The sequence below is a fragment of the Phocoena sinus genome, chromosome 1 (assembly GCF_008692025.1).
Source record: "Phocoena sinus isolate mPhoSin1 chromosome 1, mPhoSin1.pri, whole genome shotgun sequence".
Taxonomy (NCBI): Eukaryota; Metazoa; Chordata; class Mammalia; order Artiodactyla; family Phocoenidae; genus Phocoena; species Phocoena sinus.
The window spans coordinates 117166131-117184711 of NC_045763.1; the positions used below are offsets into that span (position 1 = coordinate 117166131).

At 54.0% G+C, this 18581-nt stretch overlaps 1 protein-coding gene across 1 annotated transcript; it reads right to left on the minus strand.

Moving 5' to 3' along the window:
• Window positions 1–6388: 6388 nt before the first annotated feature.
• Window positions 6389–14141, minus strand: VSIG8 (V-set and immunoglobulin domain containing 8). The gene is made up of 7 exons (XM_032653688.1): window positions 14093–14141; window positions 10306–10481; window positions 9548–9749; window positions 9206–9424; window positions 8333–8452; window positions 7820–7997; window positions 6389–6877 (listed from the first exon to the last, which is right to left on the minus strand). The coding sequence occupies exons 1-7, from the start codon at window positions 14139–14141 to the stop codon at window positions 6595–6597; spliced, it is 1227 nt and encodes a 408-aa protein (XP_032509579.1). The 3' UTR covers window positions 6389–6594.
• Window positions 14142–18581: the final 4440 nt, after the last annotated feature.

The following is an 18581-nucleotide window of genomic DNA, read 5'->3' on the forward strand; positions in this document are numbered from 1 at the left end:
AGGGGCAGGGTTTGGGGCATGCTGAGTTTGAGGTGTCTGTTACACATCGAAGCAGTTATGGGAGTGTGCAATGTGGGAGAGAGGCCTGGCCTGGGTGCATAAATTCGGGTTTTGTAGGCATATCCATTTTATTTATCTATTTGGGGGTACACTTTTTTTTTTTTTTTTGCGGTATGCAGGCCTCTCACTGCCGTCGTCTCTCCCATCGCGGAGCACAGGCTCCGGACGCACAGGCTCAGCGGCCATGGATCACGGGCCCAGCCGCTCCACGGCACATGGGATCTTCCCGGACCGGGGCACGAACCCGCGTCCCCTGCATCGGCAGGCGGACTCTCAACCACTGCACCACCAGGGAAGCCCAATTTTTTTTATTAACATTTAAATTTCAAACAATGAGCTCAAGCTTATACTGGCCTTACATTTAGATTTGATATAAAGATCAATGGACAGGCAGCTTTGAGGGTACAATGTATTCAACAACTAGAGACAACCTAGGGTGTGGTATAACTATATAACTTTGTATACTCAGGAGCACAAGTATAGGGACAAGCCATGTAATTGAAGGAAAAACCTCAGCCATTCAGGACTAAACAGAGGTCCTTGGGCATATCCATTTTAGCTGGATGGATAGATAGAAAGGTGGGGAGCCAGGTAGGAGATGATTCCCGTCCTCATTCCTCACTTTTTCTGAGTGTTCCATTCCTGGAACGGCTGATGGGTATTGAAAGGAAGGAATCCGATTTCCCCGCAGGAACAATGTTATCATAGCAGATTAGGCTCCTGCCTAAGAGCCTGTTGCTCAGTTTTTTAATGGCAGTGATCAGAAGATGGTATTTCCACAAGTCCTTAATATACCAAATGGAAAGCCTTCATGCTGTACAGGAAAGAGCTTCCTAAGGAGCCTGTTAGTCAATGGAGCAGGGGCACCTTGAGCTGCTCAGTAGAGCCATGCCTGGAGTGTCCACTTGCCCCAGTCCAGGGAGGCCTGGAGCATCAGTGGGAGCTTTCCCAGGTCCTGCATGACTCTGCTCATTGGCTGCCAGGCCCTTTCAGGGAGGGCAGTTTTCACATGTACATTTGAGAAGGATCTGGGGGGATATGTGTGGCTTTGTCCATCGTGCACCACTGAAGTCATTACGGGCATTGGCTATTGTCACCCTAAGTTAGGAGAGGAGTATTTAGTCCAATCTTTATCCATCACACTAAGTTTAGGGAAGGTCAGCTCATGAAGAGATTCTGAACTCTTGAAGGGAGCAGATGTTGAGAAAAGAGGTGACACAGCCCTGCCCTCAGTGGAAGCCTAGTCTGATGGATATAAGAGGACGACAGGACATTCCCGGGACAGGGCAAAGATCACAAAGTAAACACCACTTCCCCTTATCTGGGAGCAGGGTAGAGACTAATCATAAAACAGGATATGGTCAGGCCACCTTTCTGAAGAACGGATGCTGGGTGAGAAAGAGGACGTGAGACGGGGAGAGAGAGTTACAGGCAAGGAAAACAGCCTTGACCAAGGGACCGAGTCCCGCTGGGGGCGGGGGCTGGGTCTGGAGTCGGGGTTGGGAGCTGAATTGAATCCCAGCATCTGCGGAGCCAAGGAGATGAGCACGTTCAGGCGAGTCAGGGCAGGAAGGGGAGGTGCCACAGGCTGCAGGTGGCATCCAGGCAGCAGAACGGGAGGTGCCCTGACCAAGGGTGTCTGTAGGGCCTGATAGGCAGCAAGTGGGGCCTGTCGTCACTGAAGGAGCTCAGTTCCAGGGTGGAACTGATTCTCCCAAAAACGTTGAAGAAAATCTCTGTGCCCTCAGCTGGGAGGGTCTCTCCTCAGCTTTGGGAAAGCTGTGTGGAGACCCTGCTGGAGGGGCTGTCAGGTCAGTGCTCCATGGGGCGCCGCAGTGGGCACTGGGCCCAGTGGGCACACCCTGGTCCAAGGAGGGGCCTTGAGAATTCTCGCAGCTCATCCTCATGCCTGGCTCCGGACCCTGCCGAGCTTGTGTTTCAAGCGCTTCCTGTTATTATTAGTATCACCATTACTAAAGAGGACTGTCATCAATATTAATACATTCACGTGGCTCCCAGGATTCAGAAGCAAGGCCTGGTTCTCCTACTTTTCTAGTTGCTGCTTCCTGGGCTGTTTGACTCATCCCCCAGGTGGTGAGCCATCTCCAAATTCAATCCTAAGGCTTCATTCTCCTCACTCCCTCCCTGCCTTGGACCTCCCACTGCCTCAGCCTCCACCCCCCACCCCTATGGGGTTAGATCTCTGCCTCCAGGCCTGCCCTCCTCTGGGAGATGAAATTACATTGAAGACTAGGGACTTGGGATCAACCATTCACAGAGCCCCTACTATGTACCGGGCTCTGTAATAAGCACGTCACACAGAACAGCCCTATTACTATTCCATTTTAAAGATGAAGAAATTAAGGCTTTGGGAGCTTAATAATAGCAAGGAATCTAGGTTTGTCTGAATCCAAAACTGAGGACTTTTCTTTTGCATATGTGGGCATGACTAAATCACAAATATTTAGTACAGGTTTTCTTCCTCCCTCTTTTCCTTCTTTTCTCCCCAAGACACCCAGCATGGGCCCACCATCACCTCAAACTCAGCCACTATAAAAATGAGCTCGAAAGCTTCACTCCATCCTCCTCTGCTCAATGTCCTGCCTTTGTCAAGGGCTTCAGTCTCCTCCTTAACAGTGTCCCACCCTGCTGTCCTTCTAAAATATAACCGGAAAAAATAAATTAATAAAAATATAAATTAAAAAAATAAATAAAATAAAATACACCTGGGAAGACTGCTGAGGGCAATGGCCACAGAAGGGTGGCAGAAGACTATCTTGTCCTCTTCTCACTGGCAGGCACAAAGACCATGCCCATGCTTTTCCAGATTCTCCAAAGCAGCCACCATCTCCCTGCCTGTACAGTTCCACATCTCTCAACATTCTTTCCCTTTGCCATGTTTTTCCTAATCTAACTGCAAGGAACTGAATGGAAACAATTTTGTTTCCATACACCAGGAATAAATGAAATGATTCCTCCAGGTGGGCTGGATAGACAAAGAGCGTAAGCTCCAGAGACTCACCCGAGGCTCCCTTGGAGCAGAGGCTACAGGGCTAAACCTCCCTGAGTTGTGACTGGGTAATGAATTCTCAAAACTCCTTTGTTTCTAGTGAAGCATGGAAAAAAAAAAAAAAAAATTAATCCCTCCCCAGAGTCACACAATGTGACTGGGTCTAGAGTAACTGAAATGTAACAGGGCAGCAAGGATAGTTATTCTACTAGGAGCACAGAAGAAAAACCACCGGGATTCCATACAGTCATGCTCTTGAGAATTTCAGGTTTAAGAGACGATGACTAGAGAATTACTTCCTAAAACCTAAGCAAGAGGATTAGAGAAGGAACTGAGTCAAGAAGGACTCAGAATGTCCCTTGAGTAGATTTTCCAGGGTTGGATGCCCTGGGAGACCCATTCACGGAAATTCTGTGGATGCCAAGTTAGGTTTCTGATGGTTACCAAGGACATATAAATTATCTGAATAAGTTTTCATCGACCAGAGGAACTAGGATTCAGTTTCCGCAAGGCTGGGACACAAAAAGGCAGAACTAGGAAGTGGGATGAAGACAACTGACTTGGTGCTGACTGTGTCTCTCTGGAAAAATGAGAAAAATCAAGACTGAACTTAAGATTCCCTCTCTATTTATTTATTTATTTTTGGCCGTGTTGGGTCTTTGCTGCTGCGCGCAGGCTTTCTCTAGTTGCAGCGAGCTGGGGCTACTCTTCGTTGCAGTGTGCGGGCTTCTCATTGCAGTGGCTTCTCTCGTTGCGGAGCACGGGCTCTAGGCGTGCGGGCTTCAGTAGTTATGGCATGTGGGCTCAGTAGTTGTGGCTCGTGGGCTCTAGAGCGCAGGCTCAGTAATTGTGGCGCACGGTCTTAGTTGCTCCGCCGCAGGTGGGATCTTCCCTGACCAGGGCTCGAACCCGTGTCCCCTGCATTGGTAGGCGGATTCTTAACCACTGCGCCACCAGGGAAGCCCCAAGATTCCCTCTCTTGAAGCAACATTTGTGTACACAGCCTTCTGCCTGCCTGGTGACATGGTCTGCCTAAGTTTTGCAAGCCAATCATTAAAGGCTGCCATTATTAAAATTTAAACTATATCAATTTACAATTAAGTGAATTCTTCTGAGACACAGGAGATAAGTACTCAAAATTCATCCCTTCCTAATTAGTTTCTATAGTTCATGATTGTCTCAGTTCTTGAGGTTATTTACCTCGGCAGGGATGGTGTGATACTGCACGTTTCTCACGATTCCACACCAGGACATCACGCGGGTAGCCTGAAAGCAGCCACGATAGGAGAATTTTCTTCAGGGGAATAGTACATGATACACATCAGGGCTTCCCAGCCCCCTATACCCTCAACCTCGCTCCCAAAGCCGCTGGTAAACATTTACCACCAGAAATTGTTCTCCTCTAACACTGACAAGGTTTCACGTGGGAGAAATGAAAAAAGGTCAAGGTGTCCCTGAAGCAAAACCTTAGAAGCAGAAACTTCCCTCCCTCCTCACCCAGAGGTGATAAGTGCAGTGATAATTTATTTAGGGATTCGGGACCTCCCCTGGCTTCTCTGTTGAGTCACTCTGCCAAAAGTTGTTTGCAGAGTCTCTCTAAAATCTCTTACGGCTCTTTCATGAGCTTTTCTTGCCAGAGCCTCGATGTTCTCACCTTCCAAAGGAAGGCTAAGTCTGAGCCCAGCTCCCTGGTTGCTAGAATGGGGAAAATGATGTCATTCAACACAACCTGTACAGCTGACTGACTCTGTCCCTCACCTCCTTGCAGAAAGCTGAGATGGAGGCTCCTCAGACTGGGAGAGACCTCCCCAAGTCACCCTATTCAATCCCCTGCCTTAGGGCAAAAGTGTGCCAGGCCCAGCGCCCTGCTTGAAGCTCTAACTACTTTTTTTTTTTTTTTTGCGGTATGCGGGCCTCTCACTGTTGTGGCCTCTCCCGTTGCGGAGCACAGGCTCCGGATGCGCAGGCCCAGCGGCCATGGCTCACGGGCCCAGCCACTCCGCGGCATGTGGGATCTTCCCAGATCGGGGCACGAACCCACATCCCCTGCATCAGCAGGCGGACTCTCAACCACTGCGCCACCAGGGAAGCCCAAAAGCTCTAACTATTTCCGAACAAATCATCCTATACGTGCTCATAAATGTTTCCAAATAAATGAGGGGATGGATGGTTCCTGCAGTTCTGTTCCCCTCACTGCTTAATCCCCTTACCCGCTGTATCCCCATCCATCCTCAGTAATCCCCACCTCCCCACCCTCACTACAAGACATTTGTTCCTGGCTCCCTCTGTCCCATCATCATCTCTACTTTCTCTTCCCAAGCTCTATCAAGGCAGAACCAGAGATGCCATCACGCTTTTGCAAATACCCAAGCCAACCAGAAGGGTTTCCTCGTTATGTACAACCAAGCAGGGTTTGGGGGCTTCCTCTGTCCATCCATACCCCACACTTCACATGGCCACAGGGTAGAAGCAGAAAGAATCAGGAAGCCCAGCTTCTCCTCAAGAGAAGAAGAGGCAAAAAGAAAAGGAAGTGCCTGGGCTCTCAACAGGCAGATGGCAACAGGGCAGAGGCAGGTAGAACAGAGTGACCTTCAAGTACTATGCTCTTCAGAAGACCCTCAACCCCTAGACTAGGCATCGGTCCACTTTTTTGCCTGTTGCAGTCATCCTGTATGGAGTACAGCCACTCGGTCCACTAGAGGCAGCTGAATTGGAAATGTGATGCTTAGGGCTCCCTAAGAGTAGAACTTGGACCAAGGGATAAAAACTATGTGGGGTCCAAAATTGGGTTGAATAGGAGAAATACGGATATATCGCTGACCATCAGAGGCCAAATGGATTGCTTTGGGAGGTAGTGAGATGCCACTGCAGGTATTCAAGAAGAGGTCTTTTGTCAAGAAAATATCTTTTGTCAGGAATGCAGTAGAAGGAATCCAAATGTCAAAGAAAAAGCCTGCTGGTCCCGATCTAAGGAGGGGGAGGGGGGAAATGGTGCAGAAATGATGCGAGACGACAGAGGGAGCAACGCCCCCCCACATCCCTGAGCAGGGCCCACCACCCTGACCCCATGCCCAACCCTCCGTGGAACCACAGTCACCTCAGTCTCGAGTCTTAAATTTTCTTTATTGTGCTAACACTGCCGCCTCGGAGCTCAGGCCTCACACGCACAGTTCAGTCCAGACCCCCACCCACCCGGCCCCCTGGTCTCTCTGCCTTGGCTGGGGACACCTGGTCTCCGGCCTCCAGCGCTCTCGGACACTTCCTCCTTCCTCCCTCTGCCCAAGCCTCAGGTCCGCGGGGATGCGGAGAGGGCCGAGATGGCCTCTGTTCCCTCCTCCTCCCCCTCCCACTTTAGGGGAGGAGGCGCAGCCGCCCAACTCAGCTCCCGAGGGAAACTCTTCCAGGCCCCCTGCCGCCAGGCGGCCCTGGGCAGGCGAGGTCGGCGCCGGCCCGAGCGCGTCCCCAGCTGCAGGCAGAGAGCCCGCACCCTCCTCCTGGCCGGGCAGGAGCCGGGCGCCGCGCGCTCACACCAGGAGGCCATCCTTGCACGGCAGCGGCCCCTCGGCGGCGCAGGCGGCTGGCTCTGCACTCTGGACCTTGACGTAGACCTGGGACTGGTCCGCTTTGCAGTCTAGAGCGGCGGCGGCGGCGCTGGACGCCAGGGCCAAGTCCTCGGGGCCTTCGCAGTGAGCAGGCGCGTATTTGAGGCTCAGGGAGTGCCTGATCTTCTGCATCGGGTACCCCAGGATGTGGGTAACGCTGCTGCCGCGCCCTTTGGCCTTGCACCCGGGCGCCACGTCGTCCTCTCTGTGGAAAACAGCAGGCGCGCGGGTGAGCGGGCTCCTCCGCCGCGCGGCGTGGGCACGGCCTGGGCAGAGCCGGGGGCTCTTGGCAACCTCTCCTCTCCCGCGCCTCCCTCCGCTTTCCTTCGCCTCTCAACCTCAGCCTCGACCTACTCTTTTCTCTGCCTCTTCCTGGGCCAGCGACCCCGCAGGACTCCCGGGGGCACCATCCCCACCCTCCAGACAGGGCTTGTCCACACGTGTCCGGACAGCCCACGGTAGGCAGGCAGCCCCATCTAGGCGCCCTCCACTCCCCTTCTGATCTTTTCGCAGGACCACCGGCTCGGATAGAGAGGTCACCTTGGAGATCCAGAAGGAGCTGCTTTCCCTGTCCTTTCCTTAACTAACCTTGCCCTTGCCCTCTCCCTCTCTCTCTCTCTCTCTCTCTCTCTCTCTCTCTCTCTCTCTCTCTCTCTCTCTCTTCTCACCTGCCTCTTAATCGTCTCCCTCTTTTCCTCCATACCCAGGGCATTGCAATCATTAGCACTGCTAGTCTTGTTCTATTTTTATTTCTAGTTTGTTTCTAATATGTTATTAGCGCTATTATTTATATTAATTAACTCTTCTTAAGTAAGCATGTCCAAGGGTTCTCACCGGTGCAATACAGGGGAAAAGTGAGAAAATACATACAGGCCCTGCCCTGCAGGAGCTTACAGTCTAGATAAGACAGACAGACAGGTGCAAAGACGGGAGGGAGATGGAGGGCAGGGAAGCAGAAGTGAAGACTGGACATGGGAAGGGGGAGAGAGAAAAAACATACGACGAGTGGCCGGTCAACATGCTGGGGTCCCAGCACTCCACGGCGATGGCAGGCAGGGTTGGGGTGGGGGGGTCCCAGCCAGCCGGTGGCAGGCAGGGGTGAGAAGGGGCAGGGCGCCAGCCCCCTGCAGCATGCATCAGATTTTACCTGATATCATTAGGCAAGTCGCAGCAGGCATTTCTGCGGACCGGGCCACGGCAGAAGAAGGCACCGCGGGGCCGCCTGCAGCAGCAGCAGACGAGCCCCCAGATGCCCAACATCAGGCAGCCCAGCAAGAGTAAAGAGCCCAGCACTATGCCAATGATTATTCCTATGTGCCAGCCTCCTGGGGAGAGAAATAAAGATTAGTCAGGCTTTCTGCAGACTGGCAGATGCCTGGCTAACCAGGAGTTGCAGGGGCAGGGTGTCTGTGGGAAAGAGGATGGGGGACCCAGGGGATCTCAGGGCCCCTGGACACACAGGGAGGAATATATGGAGAGATGCAAGTTAACCCCTCATGTCTGCATGTTTCTCCCAGGGCTTCCCAGCTGCCCCTGGCAGAGCTATGCACTGATGGCAGTGGGAAGGCAGAGCCAGCTGAGGCTCCAATATACAGCACAAGTTTCTCCAGTCCAACCCTCCCAGCCACGGGGCCTCCAGGGCCACTGCCCCTGCACCCACCTGAGACCTTCACCTCCACCACACATACGCTGTGGCCTGCATGGTTGGCCACTGTGCACTGATACAGCCCATCATCCTTGTGGGAGAGGTGCAGCAACATCAAATCACCATGGCTCATGCCTGAAACTGAAGGAACATCAGAGGGCTATGGTGAGGCCGAGGGGCCTGGTCTCTGAGAGCTTCACCCCAGCCTAGGCCACTGCAGGGTGGGGCGTGGAAGGAGGGAAGGGTGTGTGCACACACACAGGTCCACCCCACTCTCCAGGTGAGTCACCTTCTCCCTGCTGAAACAGAGAGGCAAGCGAGGGACCCTTTCCCAGCAACAGGAGAGAAACCATGAATTCACTCTGTGGCCTTAGGGAAATATGTCCCCTCCCTGAGCCTTGGTCTCCTCATTTGTACAGCGAGTACAGGGTCACACCAGAGGAAGTCTAAGGTCTCTTCCAGCTCCGATAGTCTTTGATTGTGAGTACTAGGCAGCTTCTGCCTGTGCCAGAAGCTTTATACACCTCATCCATTTAATCCGTACATGCCCCTGGAAGATAGACATTATCATTCTCTTTTCATATACTGTAGAATGAAACTAAGGCACAGAGAGGTGAAGCCACTTGCCTGGGTCTTGTAGCCAGTTATGGTCCAGCCAGGATTCAAGCCCAGCTCTATCTCAGACCATGCTCTTTCCAAATTAACCATTACTGCTTTCAACTGACTCTCCCCTTTTGCCTCCTCTTCCCTCAATAGCAGCTTCTGGAACAGGCTCAGAGGAGGGGTCTCCCACAGGGGTTTTATGTTTGACTTGGCGCCACTGATGAACCAGGGAAGCCCCAGCAGGACCCAGCGTCCCAATCTTCCCCTCTCCCCGGGTCCCCTCACCTTGACTTATGGAGCTGAAGGACTCGTCGTAGGAGAACTCAGACTGGAAGGTGTCCTGGGACTGGTAGGAACTGGCACGGTAGGGGTGGTGTGTCCCCCTGAGCTTGTTCCACTTGTAGGTGAAAGGCGGGCTGCCCCCACTGACAAAGCACTTCAGCATCACATCGTGGCCGTATGACATGTGGCCCTCAAACCAGCACTTGGGCACCACAGGCCGTGCTGCAGAGGAGGGGGCAGTTGTGAGCCAGGGTCCAGCCAAGAGGCAGAGCCAGGCTCAGGGTGGCCAAGCCGCCCTCGGCTCTGACGCCTGGGGAAGAGGAGTTCAGAGGAGTTTGGTCATACCTGAGACAGTGATGATGACCCTCCGGGTGGCCACGGTGGTCTTCTTCACCCGGCACTCATAGATAGCTGCGTCGGCTACCTGCAGGTTCGAGAAGTTGATGGAGGCATCGTACTGGCTGGGATCTGGGGCTGCAAAGTGGACCCTCTGCTGCAGATTGGGGAGGTCGCCATGGTTGATGTTCTTGTCCCGGTAACTAAGGAACTGTGAAGAGAAGAAAACAGAGATGGTGAGACAGGGAGAGCCGAGGAAGGCCTTGTGGCTTGGCTGTCTTGGGCAATGCACTGAACTTTTCTGAGACTCAGCTTTCTCGGCTGAAAAATGGGAACAATGATGCCTGATCCACTGACTTTTAACAGAATGTGTGAGATCAGATGAGATCAAGCACTCTCTACCTAACGTCTACCTTCCAGGGGCCTGTGAGGATTAAACGGGATGAGGTGTATAAAGCTGCTGGCACACAGAGCAGCTGGCTGGCACTCAAAATCAAAGACTGTCCTCAGAGCTGGAAGTCTATTGTCTGCGCCAGGACAGTGCCCCATCTTCCCTTTGGAGTGGGGTGGGAGGAATCTGACTCACTGGCTGATTTGATCGGTGATTACAGAGCTCCTCCCTGTTCCCTCATTCTCTGAGAAGTCTTGGGGGAAGTTCAAGGCCTCGGTTTTCTTATCTGCCCTGCTTTTCCCCTTAGGGTGCTGGCTGCCCAACACGTGGATACCACGAAGTGTAGAGTAAGGGGAATCCTGTGCCCAGCACCTACCACTTTCTCCTGACGTGAGGGTTCTGGGTTGACCTGCATCCACTCGATGCCCAGAGCATCAGAACCAGAGTCCTCAGGGTCCAGGATGTAGGGGCAGTTCAGTCTCACACTGTCACCTTCTGCCAGGTTCAGGACTTCTTTATCATCCCCACTGATCCGCACAGCGGGCAGCAGTGCTAGGACACAGGCAGGGCAGATGGGGTAAGGGGAGAAGGACCAGGGCTTGGGTGGTCAGCTTCAGCCCCCCTCCCTCCACCATTGCTGTCAGTGGCAACTCAGGGCTCAGTGAGGGTTCCACAACGAGGAGGGGCTGCTCTTAGCGTGTGCATAGGTGTGTGCGTGAATTGATAGACGCATGTCTATGCAGACTTGTGTAAGCATGTCTGTATCGTATGATTGTGTAGGGTTGCATCTATACAGTGTGTATATATATATAGCTGTTAAGAATGCTTGTATGGGGGACTTCCCTGGTGGTCCAGTGGTTAAGACTTCGCCTTTCAATGCATTGGGTTCGGGTTTGATCCCTGGTCGGGGAGCTGAGATCCCACACGCCTCGCGGCCAAGGAACCGCGACATAAACATAAAACAGAGCGATATTGTAACAAATTCAATAAAGACTTTAAAAACAGTCCACATCAAAAAAATCTTAAAAAAAAAAAAGAATGCTTGTACGTTTGCATGATTGTGTATCCATGTATGGGTGTATACACATACGTACATTGCATGTTTACGAGTGTTTGTGGCTGCTTAAGTGTACTGTAGGGAGATTCATGCACATGACCAGGTAGAGTGTCTGCTTATATATTTACATGACAGCGCATGTGTGTGCGTGTGTGTGTGTGTACAGGCACATGGAGCACATAGAGTTGTTAAATGCTCTGATGGAAGAGGCTCGTTGGTTAAAAGCCACCTCTGTCTGGGCCAAGTGAGGTGATCGTGTCTAGAGGCAGGAGGATGGACACCGTGGCCCCTGGAGTCCCTTTCCAGCCCAAGGAGCAGGAGAATACCTATGTCTCTGTGTGTCTGTGTATGACAGCGTGTGTCTCTGGCTGTATGCCCGTGTGACAGTGAGTGCCTGGCTGTGTACGTGCTCTGAGAGATAGTGCGTGCCGGTGCGTGACTGTGACCGGGAGCCTAGCTGGGTCTGTGTGTGATAGTGAACGATGGTGCTGGGACCACGGCCACACGCATCTGTAGGACTGGTGAGCCTCGTGTGAAGGCGTGTGGCATTGTGCGCTTTGCGTCCTTCCCCTTGTGTGATCGTGTGGCCACCTCCACGTGATCGCTCCAGTTGGGGCCCCTCCCGCTACTGCCAGCCTCAGTCGCACTGAGTCAGCCTGGGATGAAGAGCCAGGATCTGGAATCTCAGGACTGATCTCTCCCTCCCTAACCTGAAGCCCCAGGCAAGTGCTAGCCCCAACCGGTTGAACCTAGAGAGGAATATGAAGGTGGAGGTGTGCCCAGGGCCCCAACCCTGGCTGGGCTGGCAGCATGCCACCTCCCAGCCTCCTGCAATCCTCTCTCTGCCGGCCCCTCCCCCAGCCTGGCTCACTCTCCTCCTGTGAGAGGCAGCAAGTCCTTTGGAGCCCCAGCCCTTGGTCTCAGCAACCCGTTGTGCTCTGCCCTTCTCTGGCTCTCTCCTGGGACCACCTTCACACTTGGAGAGCATCTCACACGCACAGCTGCACGCTGTCACAGCCAAAGAGATCAACACATAGACACACTCTTATAAGCCTTCAAAATGCAGATACCTACCTATGCAGTCCCACCTTCTCACACACACACACTGTCGAATCCATACAGACACACATCTACACACAAACACAAGTGCGCATTAATCCAGAAGACACACCCGCTGTGCACACTTAGAGCCCCGCATGTGTATTCATGCAAGACCAGACATACCTGCAGAAGCTTAGTCTGGTTCTAGAGAGCCAGCAGGCACCCTTTCAACACCCCTAACAACTCAGGCATCACTGAACCTGCCCCTCGGAATCCTGGCTGGGCCGTCAGCCACGTCCTAACCCCCCTAGGCTCCAGGTTAACCCAGAGCAGGCAGGCTAGCTGCTGGGGGCTTCAACGGGACCTGGTGATGCCTCCTCCAGCGCCAGGCCAAGCTAACACAAGCCCACTCCTGAGATAAGGATCCTGATGCCATCTGCCAGGTCCTGGGCTGTCACAAGGCAAACCACGAATGAGCCAGAGCTCAGCAGAGAGCAGAGGCCCCACCCTGGGGAAGGACTGCTGAAAGCAACCCACAACAAGAGAATGGTCTCCATGCCCTGGGAGCCAGCCGGACAGGAAGGTAAGTATTCCGGGAAGGGGGCTTGAGAGGGAAGGACAGGCTGGAAGAGAGTGCCTCCACCCTGCACTAGGCAGAGTGTCTGCCCTTGTCCCAGGCCAGGGAGCCTCACCCTGGCCTTTCCGTCTCCCTAAAAGCTTTCTCAACCTCCTGCCAAGGGTTCCAGCCTTTCTGCACCCCTCGCTCTCCTGGGGAAGTCGTCCCTGGTGTCTCACCTTCATTCCTCTTTCTGTGGCACTGAGGAAGTATTTCCAGGGCATGTGAGAGGAGAGGCTGGAGGGAGGGAAGAAGGCCAGAGTGGGAGAGAGAGGTGGGCGCAGAGACTTGGAGGGAGGGAAGGAAATCACAACAGGCTCGCCAGGGAAGAGGGAGACACCTCAATAGTCATGTCTACTCTAAGTTTGTAAGTCCTTTGTGAATTTTTCAGCTTCCTCCAGAGCTCCTAACCCTCCCTCTGCAGATGAGGGAGGGGAAGAGAAGGGAGGGGAAGAAAAGGGAGGGGAGAAAAGGTGGCTCCCACAGAAGGTATTGGTGCATTATGATATTAAGACACACTACACACAGAGATGTCCCAGGTCCCCACAGCACAGCTCCTGAGTGAGCTCTGCCCGGCCAGCTCTTGCCAGACAGAGAGGGTGTTGCAGGCATCCTGCTAGAAATGCAGTCATTCACACATACTCACACTCTCACACCAAGGCTGAAAATACTCCTCCCTTCCTGAGCTCCTCCCCCAGGCCCCTTTTGCTTGAACCCAGACCCCCAGGAGGGTCTCAGAGCCATTTCCAGCAATACCCACACAGATGGGCCCTTGCTGGGACTTGCCCCATCCCAGGCAGGCAGCCATGATGTCCAATACTGAGCCCTGCCCTCCAGACGTGCCCCAGGGAGGGGGCTCTGGGAGTTACCCTCCACACCCTCCCAGGCTTATTCGAGAGGCGGTGGGTGCTACCCTGGAACTCTCACAGCACTGGGGCCCTGAGCAGAGGTCTCAGGCCCCGGCTCTCCCTGGCCCACTCACACTCCACCAGCCTGAGGCTCTGCCCTCTCAAGGCAAGCAGGGTTGGGGGAGAGGCCCTCCTGCTGGAAGCACAGAGACCAATGGAAAGGGAATCTTTCCCAGGCTCTTCCTCAACCCCCAGCCAGCTTTGCTGCTCACCTGCCCCTCCTACCCCACCCCCAGATCCCCCAGTAACTCAGGGCGAGCCCTATGCTCCCATTCACAACACGTGCATACATGTATGAGCCCCACACGTTCACAGACACCATGAAGAACCATACAAGAACACGTGCCCCAAACTTTCAGGTGCAGGGCTCTCCTGGGGAGAGGCCCCCTTGACAACATCCAAACCCCGGTAGCAGCAGGGCGAGGGTGAGAAGACATCTCAGTCCACCTTCCAGGTTCCTCTTCGCTGCCCTTTTCCTGCTGCCCTTTTCCTGCCCATCCGGCATCATGCAGGCCCCCCCTGCCCCTCCCCAGCCCCATACCTGGGCTCAGGCACACGAGCAGAAGGTGGAATGCTCCATGGACTCTCATGTCTCTAGGCTCAGCGTTTCGTCCTCCTGGGCTGGGATCCCTGGGGCCGGTGGCTATGCGGCCAGCGGTGTTGTAGGGACCAGTAGACGGAGGAGGAGCTGAGGGCCCAGATGCTGCCTGGAGTGGCAGGAAGGTGCAGTGAAGGCCCGGCCGGGGAGCGGCCAGTTATTACTATGGGGGGGGGGGGCCCTGGTCCCCGCCTTGGGGAGGAGTCCCAGGAGCCCTAATTAGCAGGGTGACAGAGTGGCTTACACAGGAGTTACCCAGCCCTTCCCCACGTTCTTCCCTCTGTTGACAGTACTGCAAGACGGCCAACGGGACATGTAATTAGGCACCTGTTAAACGTTCACTTCCTCCCGGCCCCAGCCTCGGGGTGACGACAGTTGCCCAATTTTACAGTGTCCACGGGGCTCCCCTCTCCACACATTTACTGCCTCCTTCCCCAGGGGAAATGGAGAAGAGGAAGGAGAAGCCAAGCTGGGGATGGAAGGGTGGTCAGGCCTTGAAGGGCTCACACTGACCCCAGGACACTGGTGTCTGACACGCCCGCCCAGCGCAGGCTCCAGCATTTCAAACTGCTGTCCCCTCCTCCTATCCCTGACCCTCCAGACCCCCTCCCACCCAGGTCAAAGTCTGTGGGAAAGGGCACCAGGGAAGGGGTCACTGGGGCTGGAAGGGAGGTCCCGGATGATGAAAGGGCCCCAAGACTTCAAAGGGAGTCAGGCCTCCTGATCTCAAAGAAGGAGGGAAGGGGTGTGTAGGGGAACAGGGTCTTCCCCTGGCTGCCCCCTCTGGAGCTGTGCCCCCCACCCATACCTGACGTGAGGTCACCTCCAGGTGCAGGGGATCCCTGGGATCTGGGGGTGTTACAGGGGATCCAGACCCCCATCTCCCACACAGATCTAAAACCAGTTCAGTGAGGCCTGAGAGGAGAGGGACCAGGGTGTGTGGAGTGAGTGAGGTGAGTGGACAGGTGGGTGAGGGGCTGCTAGGAAGAATAGCGCCAGGGGGGCCAGGAAAGGGGTGTGCCTGAGTGCCCGTATACCCCCTCACCAGGATGTGTCCTTGCATCTCTGTTGAGGAGCGCCAAGCCCCTCTACGTGCCCCTCTTTTAGCAATCGCTTGGTGCCCTGGCTTCTATGCACAGGAAGGGGAACCAAGAACCTCATAACCTGGACTGGCATCAGGTGACTAAGCCATCACAGTTCTGGGCAGGTTGGAGCTGGGGTGGGGAGGTCCTGCTGGGCAGAGGGAGAAGATGGAGGGCCAGCCCTTGCTCATTGGTCCAGGGGGTCCCAGAACAGGCCTTGGGCCTCCCCTGGATTCCAGGACTGCCCCATAAACAGTGGTAGGGGTCTGGTCATGAGTTGCCTTGTTCAACAGCTCAGCCCTCTCGAAGGAATCAAGGACCTGCCCTCGTCGCTGACAGATGCACAAGAAGGGTGGGGGGGCTCAGGGTGCTGCCAGGGCCCACCCCCGGGAAAAAATAAGACAGAACAATAAGGAAGCACAAGGACTCCGTGCATCTCTGCATTCCAGCCCCCCAGCTGCACTCCCAACAATAACAGGGTGCTCTGGGACCCACAAAATGTACACAATGAAGATCCTTATTTCCTAATTTATTTTGAGGATTATGGGGTTGCCCTGCGCACTCAGGAGAGCAGGGATCATTATCCCCACTTCACAGATGGGGAAACAGAAGCCTGGAGAAACATGAGGATTCAGCACAGGTGATGCTGCTGGGGCCTAAGTGGGGGGTATGCAGGCGTCCTGACTCTCAATCCAGAGTACACCAAGAAAAGGGCATGGTGACCCTATGTGTTACCAGACCCACCCATGGGGAAAGTCAGTGATGGGTGGAGGGGTGAACAGGTGGAACCAGGAAGAGGGAGTCTGAAAAGAGAGGAGTGAGTTCGTGGTTGCATTAGTCTGAAGTATAAGGCTGGAGTTTAACTGGGTTCTGGATTTTAGCTGATGTTAGAGTTGGAGTGAAGCCTGGAGCTGGGATTAAGGTTGGGGTTAGTTAGGTGGAACGATGCATGAGGTTGAGGTCAGATTTGAGGTTGGGATGAGAGTTAACACTGAGATTAAGCCTAGAACAACAGCTAGAACTGAGGCTAGGGTTTATGGCTGGGATTCATGTTATGATAAGGAATAGTGTTTTAGCTTCATTTAGAGTTTTTCCTGGGAATACAGTTAGAGCTAAACTGAAGGCTGGGGAGATTGATTTAGGATTGGATTTATAACTGTGTTAGACTTTAGTCTGGGATTTGAGTTAGAATAAGCTGTGGTTAGGGTTAGAACTTGGGTTAAAGATTTATGGACAGAGGATTCATGGGGATCAAAACTTAGGTTTTATTTATGATATAGAAAGACTTTAGCCTCCATTCACTAAATCGAAGTTTGGTTAGAATTTTCATCCCTTTGCTCTGGGAGAATACCGATGGTACATGTTGACTGGGGTCCCAAGATTTTGGCACGAGTTCCAGATACACATGAGCCCATCTCAGAGGTATGAAGCAACTGAATCCCACAACAAATGTAACCTCTGAAATTCTGCTCCACGACCTAAGCTCACCACCTGGTCAAGCTCTCAGAAGGATATTTGGGGAGGGGATGCAGGAACGTACAGCAGTGAGTGGGGCTCTGACACCAAATTGAATTGGAAGATGGGGTCCATCAGAGGCAGTTTTACTAGGGAGGAGGGGAGTCCTGGTTTTGGAGCCTAGGAGACGGGAGTTGGGGAAGACTGAGGGCCTAGATGCTCTCGGAAGAACAGCCACTTTTGAGGGCTCCATACAGGGGCACGTTGTTGCTCTCCTTTGATCCACCTACGTCTAATTGCCACCTCCTTGCAATCTGGGGCCCGTTAAAGAAACTGTCCGCATTCCTGCCCTGTGCCCTGACCCTTGCAAGGGTTTTGAGGGGGCAGTGTTGGAGTGAGGGCACTGGGGCATCAGCTCAGTTTTCTTGGCACAAGTCCAGCCCATGGCCCCTCCCCTGGGACCAGCCCACAGCTCACATTACTCTGTGGGCTTCATCCTCAGCAGAGCAAGAGGGCCCATTCCTGGGAGGCCACCGTCCCCAACTCCTCCCTCTCTTCTTCCCCACCAGTCTCAGCCCCAAACATCCCATTGCCCCATCCACTTCCTTTTCAGGTCCCATAAAGGTCTGGACAGATCTCAGAGACTATTGGGATTGCCTCTGTGCCCCCAGGGAGAAAGAGATTGGGAGAGGCAGTCGTTAGAAAAGGAGCAGAGAAACACATGTGCCATCCAAATGGCCCAACGAGAGGCTGAGAGAGAGACAGGAGGCAGAGGGCCCAGGCTACAGTCAGGGTCCCAGCACACCAATTTCCAAAAAGGCCCCTTGCTTTTCCCTGAGTAATCCATAGCTCCCCGGGGGGCAGAATGGCCCCTCTCTTCAGCATACCCCCCCAAGATTGGGTTGTATTAGCTTCTGTTCTAAGGCAGAAGCAGAAACACAAAGACAGAAGCTTGGAAAGGAGTGAACAGAGGTACAGAAGCAGAGAGAAGAGGTGAGACAAGGACCCAGAGAAGCCCAGAGATTGCTTCTGAGAGGAGGTACAGCCCAACCCCAGAACATCGCGGGGAGGGACAGGCCAAGGATGTGGCCCGTCTACTCTTCCTCCAAAGTGCCCTTCACAGCAACTCTGCACAACGCCTGTAGGCTCTCCCCTCACCTGCCTGGACCTACCCCCAACCCCTCTCCCCAGGCCTCCCAGGCTCAGGTTCAAGCTCCCCATTTCCCCTCCAGGGCCCCGGATCTGCAGCTTGACCCTTTCTAAGCCCTCACACACAGAGTCAGCAGGCTCCCGAGCCCCTCTCCCAAGTCCCCCTGTAGACCCAGGCTCACCCCTGCAACATCCATGGAGTGAGAAGCAGCCCTTGGAGTGGCCATGTAGAGAAAACCTCAGAGGAAATGGTCTGGGAGTAGGAGGGCCATGGGATTGACAACACCATGCTTAGAGAGGACGGACAGAGGCACAGGGCACACACAGTCACAGAGAAGTCAGGGAGCCCCAGCAGCTGCTGCCCTTCCACCAGCTCTCAGTGAAGGTTTGGGGTTGGAGGACCCCCAGGTGAGGCCCTGGCTTGGACGACAAGAGTGGTGGAGCTTAGAGGTGGTACAGGTGGTGTGATGGGAGCAATTGCGTTGAGACGACGAAGGGTTACAGTTAGCTGTGGAGAGAAAGACAAGATCCACGTGTGGGGTTCAGTTTCAGGAATGGGATTGGGGTTTAAGGACTGAGGCCCAGATCAAGGCTAGTGGACAGAGCTTCTGACACGTGAGACCCAGGGATTCCCCGGGTCTCGGCTTAGGCTTCCCAAGCCTCGGTGATTCCTGCTGGTCCACTTCAGAAGAAGGGGAACCCTAGGAGGGAGCCTGGATATGCCCAGCTCTCTCCCAGCGGGTGAT